At 39.7% G+C, this 11478-nt stretch overlaps 1 protein-coding gene across 1 annotated transcript in view; it reads left to right on the plus strand.

Annotated features, from left to right (window-relative positions):
• Positions 1-11251, plus strand: part of LOC108913340 (titin) — a 30144-nt gene extending 18893 nt beyond the window's left edge. The window contains exons 3-4 of the mRNA XM_023454766.1: positions 3635-4764; positions 5229-11251. Coding sequence (XP_023310534.1) covers positions 3635-4764; positions 5229-10696 — 6598 coding nt within the window. The 3' untranslated portion in view covers positions 10697-11251. The remainder of the gene's footprint in view (positions 1-3634; positions 4765-5228) is intronic.
• Positions 11252-11478: the final 227 nt, after the last annotated feature.

Here is an 11478-nt window from a genome sequence, read left to right on the forward strand (position 1 = left end):
GATTGTTTTAACAAAATTTAACAAAAAATTTCAATTTTAGAACCTATATTGAAATTCTGTACGAAAATTTATTGAACTTGAATACAATGTTGTATAAGTTAGCTTAATGTAATTTTTAAAAATACCATTCGGTAGCCTAGAAACATGGCTGCCTTCTCACAAAAATCGGATTAATAGAAGGAGACTACAAAAAACATACCTGTTTGATCAACATAAAAATTAAGTTATGTTTTTCATTGTTCAATTACAAATAAATACTTTTTTGGCAAATGAAACTTTCTACTTATATACTGTTGACAGCATAAATTACTATTATTTCTTTCTTTACTTGTTCGGTCAGGAGCAATATTTAATATTTATAAATGACTCTTTAACTATTAAATTCGCAAATCCCTGGCAAGAGCGAGCAAAATATCGAGGGCAGCTTTTGCGACACCCTGTATACAAGGAGTAAATGACTTATGCATGATATCGGAACCATTTATAAGGATAAATAATTCACCACCACAATCAATCGATAATCTTTAAGAGGACCATTGGGCATTTCTCATTTGCACATTCGCCCTACGTTGCGGGATAGTAGGCCATGGTGTCAGAAGTCAGGCAGGATTCAGTGCTCGGCCCGCCGCCACCCCCGATGCTCGAAAACGCGATACGGCATAACCTCAAAGGGTCGTGTCCTTTGAGGAGTCACCTGATTGTTGAGCAGCAGTGTTGACTACTTACTACTTGTATTTTCATCAAAATCAGAAAGTTAATGCACGCCGTATCGATTTAAAGCCGCAGAAAGGAATATCAATAGGGTTTTATGTGGTGTAGAAAAAAATGGAATTAAATTAATGAAGTTAATGGTTTTGCCGCGATTCACTCGAGACAACGAACGAAGTCTTTGAGAAATGAAGAATGAATTCTTCATAAAAGAAAACGAATTTTCTTTGGTCTTCTTTCCTGAATGATCTTTTATGTAATCCCTTCCTTATTAGGTACCTATTATTATGGTTTTGAAGACATTAAAATTGGTTTGGGATAATTATAACTGAAACAGTTCTCAAAAAATTGCACTACACCCATGTTTGCCATAATGTAAATGCAATAATTTTAGGAAATTACAAACGGTTAAGTAGATTATTATTAAAATCTAGTAAATTAGGGGAGACATATCAAATATTAATGTTTTACTTAAATCTGAGTAATGATAGACGATAAACGTTGGAAGTGACAATAGATGAATTTAATATTAAAAAGTGCTCTAAGAACTATCACTAAGAAGATCAAGGGGTAAGCATAACAGATTAAAACGATTACGTTTGTCTAACAAACTACTACTACTATTTAATGAATCAACAACAATTTATTAAACTGATTGTCACATTACAAATTATTTGAGAAAGAAACGCGTCGTATTAGGATTTTCAAAGATCAATCACGACAGTTCATGAAGTATCTGCATAAAAGTATTGTTGATATTCAACAACATAATATGGTACTTATAATCTTTTAATCTAAACCTTGGATTATGTATTCAAAATAGACAACTTTAACAACTTAATATTGAAAAGTTTCATCAATTGCTGTATGTTTAAATTTTTCAGTCCATAGCAAAATGAGTTTTGTGCAAGAAGTAGAAAAACATATGTTTATTTACAAATCTAGATTTGAGGAATTATTGAATACCTATAGTTCCTTATTTAAAACATAATTTATTAGGAATTGAATATGGTGGATTTTAATCTTTAAAATCACACAGTCAACGTGATAAAGCAAGTTACATTAAACATTACCAAAATAAATAAAGTAACTATACAGACTGTTACAAATTTGCTACTCACTACAGGAATCTCGGAAACGGTAAGAGGTACTGAGTAGCTTAAATGGGGGCAAAGTTGCGTAATCTGGGGACCAACATTATGTCTAAAAAATCAAGGCTAACATGATTAGTTTTCGAAATATTTGAAAAAAACCGAAATTTTGGAAATCCGTTTTTGTTTCATTTCAGCCTTGTTTGAGGTGATATTGAAAAAAAAACACACTTTCTCATGGAAATTTTTGGCCCTCTATTGAATGGCATAATCAATTTTTATATGTAATGTTTTGTCTCTCCAGGACCATCATCAACTTAATTTTTTTTAAATACGACCCTGGACATTTTATTACATTTTTTGCAAGCCTTCAAGACTATATTGCCTCAGCCTGAACCAGATTCAGACGTTTTGTCTCAAAAAATTCATTTTCAAATTAGATAAATTGGGAACACATCCCAATTTATAAAATTTTTTTTTTAGATTTCTGTTGCTTGAATTATCCTACACTGTAAATGTCGTTAGACCCTGTGAAATCCACCTAGTTATTTAAACTATTACCATCACGCGTTACAATAAAACATTATTTGAGTTTTAATCCCGTGTCATAGTTATTTCTAGGTTTCTCGAGTGCTTAAAATTCAAATAAATATCAATCTAATTTTTTTCAGGATATTCATACAAATACATCTGACATGCTCCTTCACAGTTACAGATATAATAAATTCCGATCATATTATGTTTATCTTTATATTCAACATTTGCCAAAACGGAAACGTTTTTGTACATTTACTGTAATTTTTAAAGTATAATATTCATTTAGAGTTTTGGTTGTTCATATGCATTTTTAAGAATTAATTTGTCATAATGAAATTGAAATTGTAATAATGTTTTAATTTCGACGCAACAACTTATCGAATTATGTATGACCAGATGATGGAGATTAAAACTCCAATAATGTATTATTGTAACGTGTGATGGTAATAGTTTAAGTAACTAGGTGGATTTCACAGGGTCTAACGACACTTAGAGTGTACGATAATTCAATAAACATACAAATATAAATAAAAAATTTAGATAAATTTGGAACGAATACATTGAAGATGGTTCAGGCTGAGGCAAATACAGTATTGGGGGTCATGAAGACTTGCAAAAATTGTAATAAAATTTCCAGGGTCGTATTTATAGAAATGAAATTGATGATTGTCTTGGAGACAAAAAGTTGCCATGAGAAAATGTTCTCTTTTTTCGACTCAAACAAAAACGGATTTCGAAAATTTCGCATTTTTTCAAATAAATATTTAAACTAATCATGTTAGCCGTGACTTTTTAGAGCCATAATGTTGGTCCCCTGATTATGCAACTTTGCTCCCATTTCACGAAATTACTTTACTTATTGTTGATAAAAATATTACCAAAAAATGACCAACTGACTAAAAATCATATTAAACACATACACTAGGTATCATATTTTATCGCTATATAAGCAGCTCGGTATTTGACCTTATATAATATTTAAAAATGACGTGGGAACCACCTAATAAATCGATGAATACTAAGAAGCCTGCTGTATGTTAATACTAATATCTATTATCGATACAGTGAGAATATATGAATGAACTTTCAAAGCGTTATATATTTTTTCTGTTATTTTGTAGAGTGACTTTTTTAATCGTATACAAAGCCAGTACCCAGGTCAAAATCCTCAATTAACTTAGGAGCCACTTTCTTGATATAACAAAGTTACAATATAATCGAGGCAAAATTCTAAAAAAAAACATGCAAACTCTTTGCAATTAAAAATGTGCATGGTAGTTGATTTCTTACCTTTTCAGACGCCATACGTGTCCACACAATCCAGATGACTACAACGACCACCTCCACCCTGAAGGACCCTTCTTAGGCAAACCCAAGGACGAATACTGCGCCACCAGGGGCGAAAGGTTCCCCATCAAAAAACCAGAAGACCACCTCAAGCTCGAGGGAGATTTCGAAAAACCCAAACCGGAAGAGTGGAAGCCTGGCGAGAGAGCTCCCGTCAAGAAGCCCCAGGACAACCTTCGACTAGAAGGCGATTTTGAGAAGCGCACTCCAGAGAAATGGCAACCCGGGGATCGTCCGCAACCGAAAAAACCTCAGGATAATTTACGTAACGAAGGTGATTTCGAGAGACCCGAGAAACCTGATTATCGTCCTGCAGAGAGACCCACTCCCAAACGTCCCGAAGATAACCTCAAACTAGAGGGAGACTTCGAAAGGCACACTCCAGAGAAGTGGAGACCGGGCGACAGGCCTGAAGTGAAGAAGCCCCAGGACAATCTACGTAACGAAGGCGACTTCGAACGGCCAGAGAAACCAGAGTTTAAACCCGCCGAAAGGCCAAAGCCGAAGAAACCAGAAGACAACTTGAAACCAGAGGGAGATTTCGCAAAGCGCACTCCGGAGAAATGGAGGCCGGGCGACAGACCCGAAGTGAAGAAACCCCAGGATAATCTACGTAACGAAGGCGACTTTGAACGACCAGAGAAACCAGAGTTTAAACCCGCCGAAAGGCCAAAGCCGAAGAAACCAGAAGACAACTTGAAACCAGAGGGAGATTTCGCAAAGCGCACTCCAGAGAAATGGAGACCGGGCGACAGGCCTGAGGTGAAAAAACCTCAGGACAATCTACGTAACGAAGGTGATTTCGAAATACCAGAGCCGGAAAAATGGACCCCAGCGGAGAGGCCTAAGCAGAAGAGACCAAAAGATAATCTTAAACAAGAGGGTGACTTTGAAAGACCAGAGAAACCTGAATATAAGCCGGCCGAGCGTCCTGTCGCCAAAAAACCCCAAGACAATTTGAAACCTGAAGGCGACTTCACCGGAACCAGAACTATCATTGATGATTATCGGGTCATCCGTGGTGACAGAGCTGAAATCAAGCGCCATGAGGACAACATTGTTTTGGAAGGAGAATTTACAGGTAAAAACTTTTAAATAAAATAAAGCCAAACTAGGCAATTATACGTATACGTTTTGTCTATGAGAATGAAACGGCATCAACCTTTCTTATCATTAGTATGACTTAAATCCTAAAAATATCCCTATCCTCTTAGTACCACTTATATATTCTACTGAATACTATATAAAAAAATTTGTACTACATAACTACTAGAATCCAGGATACTTTTATTCAAATATTTGCATTATACAAATATTTAAAGTTTAAAGAAAAAATTAACTATTGCAAAATGGTTTCTCTTGAATGTCATTCATTCCATATGTTCCATATGTTGCATACTTTTTTTAATTTTAGAGAAGTCTACAACTTTTATGTTTCAATTTTTTTCTAAGGGAGTTAATGTTGCTGAAGGGTTGACCACCCTGTCTGTATAGTATATAGCTGTTTAGTACTGAAAGGCAATTCACTTTTTATTTTCTTTACAGATATAACCACAAATAAAGTTGACTTCACTGGCGAATTAGTCCACAGACCCACTCCCATACGACGCAATACCTGGACTAAAGTCGAGGGCGATTTCATAGATGACACGACAACCAGATCTGAATTCATCGACTACAGCACCACAGTAGAACGCACAGTCGTAAAAAAACGTCAAGACAACCTCAACGTAGAAGGGGACATGACCTTCGACACTTCTAACACGGTCGAGTACACCGAAAAAACCCCGAAGGTAGAGCGGCGCCGAAGAACGTGGACCAAGGATGACATCGATAAATTCTATTCCACACAAGACACGGAAGTTACCACTACCACTCAAGATGTGTACAAGAACTTCGACACAACCGACTATCGTCAAACGGTTGTTATTCATAGAGACAATTTAAAACAGGAAGGTCCTTTTGAAGGTACACCTAAATCAAGGGAGGACTTCGTGCCCAAACTTACCGAACGGCCTACTCCGTCGAAACCAAAAGACAATTTGAAACTTGAGGGAGAATTCCCAAAACGTACTCCGGAGAAGTTCGTTCCAGCTGAACGACCTAAACAGAAGAAACCGGAAGATAATCTCAAGCAAGACGGAGATTTCGAACGGCCCGAGAAACCGAGTTACAAACCCGCTGAACGACCTCGACCGATAAAGCCCGACGACAACCTTCGACTCGACGGAGACTTTGAGCGACCAGAAAAACCAGAATGGTCCCCGGCTGAGAGACCCAAACAAAAACGTCCAGAGGATAATCTTAGAAATGATGGGGACTTTGAGAGACCAGAAAAGCCCAAATATAGACCAGGCGAACGACCCGTCCCTATAAAACCTGAAGATAACTTAAAACTTGAGGGAGATTTCCCAAAACGTACTACTGAGAAGTTTGTTCCCGCTGAACGACCTAAGCAGAAGAAACCGGAGGATAACCTCAAACAAGACGGTGATTTCGAACGACCGGAAAAACCGAAATACAAGCCTGCTGAACGACCTGTTCTTAAAAAGCCCGAGGACAACTTAAAACTTGAGGGAGAATTCCCGAAACGTACTACGGAGAAGTTTGTTCCAGCTGAACGACCCAAGCAAAAGAAGCCGGAAGACAACCTCAAGCAAGACGGCGACTTCGAACGACCGGTAAAACCGAAATACAAGCCTGCTGAGCGACCTCAACCAATAAAGCCTGACGACAACCTTCGACTCGACGGGGACTTTGAACGACCAGAAAAACCAGAATGGTCCCCGGCCGAGAGACCCAAACAAAAACGTCCAGAGGATAATCTTAAAAATGATGGTGACTTTGAGAGACCAGAAAAGCCCAAGTATAGACCCGGTGAACGACCTGTTCCTATAAAACCTGAAGATAACTTAAAACTTGAGGGAGATTTCCCGAAACGTACTCAGGAGAAGTTTGTTCCAGCTGAGCGACCTAAACAGAAGAAGCCGGAAGACAACCTCAAGCAAGACGGTGACTTCGAACGACCGGAAAAACCGAAATACAAGCCTGCTGAACGACCTCAACCAATAAAACCTGACGACAATCTTCGACTCGACGGAGACTTTGAGCGACCAGAAAAACCAGAATGGTCCCCTGCCGAAAGACCCAAACAAAAACGTCCAGAAGATAATCTTAAAAATGATGGCGACTTTGAGAGACCAGAAAAGCCCAAGTATAGACCCGGCGAACGACCTGTTCCTATAAAACCTGAAGATAACTTAAAACTTGAGGGAGATTTCCCGAAACGTACTCAGGAGAAGTTTGTTCCAGCTGAGCGACCTAAGCAAAAGAAGCCGGAAGACAACCTCAAGCAGGACGGTGACTTCGAACGACCGGAAAAACCGAAATACAAGCCTGCTGAGCGACCTCAACCAATAAAGCCTGACGACAACCTTCGACTCGACGGAGACTTTGAACGACCAGAAAAACCAGAATGGTCCCCGGCGGAGAGACCCAAACAAAAACGTCCAGAGGATAATCTTAAAAATGATGGTGACTTTGAGAGACCAGAAAAGCCCAAGTATAGACCCGGCGAACGACCTGTTCCTATAAAACCTGAAGATAACTTAAAACTTGAGGGAGATTTCCCTAAACGTACTACTGAGAAGTTTGTTCCAGCTGAGCGACCTAAGCAGAAGAAGCCGGAGGACAATCTCAAGCAAGACGGTGATTTCGAACGGCCTGAGAAACCGCGCTACAAGCCCACTGAACGACCTCAACCAATAAAGCCTGACGACAACCTTCGACTCGATGGAGATTTTGAGCGACCAGAAAAACCAGAATGGTCCCCGGCGGAGAGACCCAAACAAAAACGTCCAGAGGATAATCTTAGAAATGATGGCGATTTTGAGAGACCAGAAAAGCCCAAATATAGACCAGGCGAACGACCCGTTCCTATAAAACCTGAAGATAACTTAAAACTTGAGGGAGATTTCCCGAAACGTACTACGGAGAAGTTCGTTCCAGCTGAACGACCTAAGCAGAAGAAGCCGGAAGACAACCTCAAGCAGGATGGTGATTTCGAACGGCCGGAAAAACCGCGCTACAAGCCCGCTGAACGGCCTCAACCAATAAAACCTGACGACAATCTTCGACTCGACGGAGACTTTGAGCGACCAGAAAAATCAGAATGGTCCCCGGCCGAGAGACCCAAACAAAAACGTCCAGAGGATAATCTTAGAAATGATGGCGACTTTGAGAGACCAGAAAAACCCAAATATAGACCAGGCGAACGACCTGTTCCTATAAAACCTGAAGATAACCTTCGTCTTGAAGGAGATATTGCGGTGCCTGACAAACCGGTATACCAACATACTGAAAGGCCTAAACAAAAGAAACCTCAGGACAATCTTAAATCTGAAGGGGAATTTGAAAGACCCGAAATCAAAGAAGTTGGTCCCGCAGAAATTAGAAAACCTATTAAACATGTTGACAATCTCAAACAGGAGGGTACGATGGAAATTACCAGAAAGGACGATTACAATGTTGTTCGAGGAGAAAGAGTGGACATCATCAAACGGGAAGATAATCTCAAAATGGAAGGAGAATGGGACATCCGTCGCAGAGACGATTTTACTAAAAAGACCATTATAGATCGCGCCGAAATTATCAAGCACGAAGATAGTTTGAAAATGGAAGGCGAATGGGATATTCGTCGTAGAGAAGATTTCAATAAAACTACGGTGGTCGACAGGGCTCAAGTCATCAAACACGAAGATAACTTGAGATTAGAAGGGGAATTTAACGACGCCCGTTCAAGGGACGATTATACTGTGGTGAGAGGAGAAAGATGTGACGTTATCAGGCGAGAAGATAACCTGAAACTAGAAGGGGAATTTAACGAGTACAGAAAACGTGACGACTTCACCACTCGTACTGAAAGAACTGAAATCATCCGTCACGAGGATACTTTGAGGCTTGAGGGTGATTTCGAAAGACCAACTCCAACTAAGGTTTCGCCCGCAGAAAGGCGTCGGCCTATTAAACCTGACGACAACTTATATCAAGAGGGAGAATTCGAAAGGCCCGAAAAACCAAAATACCGCCCAGGTGAACGTCCTACTCCAAAGAAACCCCAGGATAATCTTAAACAGGAGGGCGATTTTGAGCGCCCGACTCCTTCGAAAGTAGGTCCTGGGGAAAGGAGAACCCCTATTAGACAGCAGGATAACTTACGTCTTGAAGGGGAAGTTGAAGTTCCAGAGAAACCAGGTTATCGCCCTGGCGAGCGTCCCACGCCTAAGAAGCCCAAAGACAACCTATATCTGGAAGGTGGTGTCGACGTTCCAGACAAACCAGGCTACCGGCCTGGAGAACGTCCTACACCGAAAAAGCCAAAAGATAACTTATACCTAGAAGGCGACTTCGAAAGACCTTCGCCGACAAAAGTTGGGCCTGGAGAACGTAGAACTCCTATCCGTCAACATGATAACTTAAAATCAGAGGGAGACTTCGAAACTCCTGTGAAGCCTAAGTACGGACCGGGAGAAAGGGCAGATATCATCAAGCATCCAGACAATCTGAAATCCGAGGGCGATTTCATAGGTACGCCTAAGAACAGAGAAGATTTCAAACCGACTAGAGGAGAAAGAGCCCCCATTAGGAAACCCCAGGACAATCTCAAACTTCCCGGCGGGGAATTCCAGGATACGACGGTCGCAAAATCTCAGTACACTGTGGTTAGAGGTGAAAGGGCTGAAATTAAAAAGCACGAAGACCATCTTACACTCGGCAGCGGCAAAATGGAATGCATCACTACGACGAAAGAAACCTTCGAAAATACACCTAAAAGGGAATCTCCAATTGGACCGGCCGGTAGGCAAATTGTCAATAATCGTCGTCACATGGAATCTCATATAAGTCTTGGCAACGACGTCACCAAAATGGAGACCACGAATCAATCAAATTACAATACATACACGCGAAAGGTCGACCGCAGAACTGTCACCGACAACAAACAAGTTAATGTTGTCGACAGACGAACCACCAATGTCACTGACAAAACTATTAAAATTGTTGATAAAGGAACAGATGTTACAGACAAAAGAGATATTTCAAGGACGGGAAAGACCTCTACCGACGTATCCACGGACACCAAAACACTTGCAGACGGCACAATCGTTACTACTACCCGTAAAACCACAAGTACTTCTGGAGTACAACAGCAGGTGAATCATGTCGGACAGAACGGCCTAGAAGTTGACCAGCGTGTACATCGTGAAGTAGTCACTGGTGCCAACGAAATTAGAAAATCATCCTCACAAACTCACGTCCGCAAAGTCGTAGAGAACCGCAACGTAACGAACGTCAATAATATAATCCATTCTTCGAGTACTACCAACGTTTCCAACAAACAGCACACGGAGAAGAACGTGAACGTCTCTCAAGCTACTCACCACAAGAGAAACGTGATAAGTTCGGAGGAGATCAACAATCAAATTTTACACAGGAAGGGAATTCACACGTCCACAGAAGCTTTACATGCGACGAGCTCATCTGCCTTGGATATGAGGAAGTCTGTTTGCAACCTCCACGACCAGGGTCGAACCGTAGTCAACACCGAAAGACACAGCTTGAGCTCCATGCACCGTTCAAATCAAGAATCGAACGCTACGAATAGACGTAGCCAGCAGACTGTCTACCAGACTGTGGAGAGACCACAAAAAATCGTCAGAAAAGATAATCTCTCAGTCGGCGGCCACTTCTACGGACAATCGGAAGCAAAATCTTATGGCGAATTCACCAAGCAGCAGAATATTCAGAGGGTTGAGAGGGTGAACAGAAGGTCGAACGTCTCAAATATCACTTTAGGTGATAGCAATGTCCACGTAGTTACTTCGTACAAGAAAGAGTATTCTCCCAGGAACATCGGTCCTTGTCCCGCGGTATTGGTCGACAAACCCACGGGTCCTTTCAAACACACCAGAGACACGAAATCTCACAAATTTTATATGCCCGTAGTGTCCAAGTAGACGCCATATCGACCATTCCATTAAAAACGTATCATTCTTTAGACTGTCAATAATATTCTAACATTGTGATATTCTGATACTGTTATTAATTATTATTAATTGAATATTTTTTTTATAGAGGTAGAGGTAACAAACTGCAATAAACACATTTACAATATCATAATATCATTGTATCCGGCTTAGGGTATGGGTTTTATATCATCTTGCTTGGGACGTTTACTTCAAATTTGGTAGATTATTTTTGTACACCTGTCAAAAGCTTGCCGCTTGTATACCTAATATATATAAAACCCAATAAACTTATAATTTAATATTTTATTTTGTTTATTTACTTTTGTTCCGTTTCTTTGTTAGTTACCGCACGGCAATAATAAGGAAGTTTTATAGAGTATTCTTTGTTATCTCCAATCTACCTTTATGTTCGTAAAGATGTCGTTTTGGAGAAAAGTCCTTTATTTTGGGAATGACACCATCAAATAAGGGAACTTATATGTGTGCGGTGTAAACCGAATATGTAAATACAAGTATTTAAATTTAATAAATTATTATTTTGTAGTTCGTGTTTTCTTCCAAAAAGCAGATAGATTATTCTTTCTCATTTATTACAATATTTTGTTTAATAGCATTGATTTTACAACTTATAAAAAAATAATATAATAAGTTAATAGTCATATTCTGGCGAAGTCAAAACGAATACACTTTAGATAGAAAAAGATAATTACAATAATTAGACATTTATTTGAAGATAATTACTATTTTTTATTTAATTAAAAAGTAACGGT

The sequence above is a fragment of the Anoplophora glabripennis genome, unplaced genomic scaffold, assembly GCF_000390285.2.
Source record: "Anoplophora glabripennis isolate ALB-LARVAE unplaced genomic scaffold, Agla_2.0 scaffold426, whole genome shotgun sequence".
In the NCBI taxonomy this organism is placed as follows: Eukaryota; Metazoa; Arthropoda; class Insecta; order Coleoptera; family Cerambycidae; genus Anoplophora; species Anoplophora glabripennis.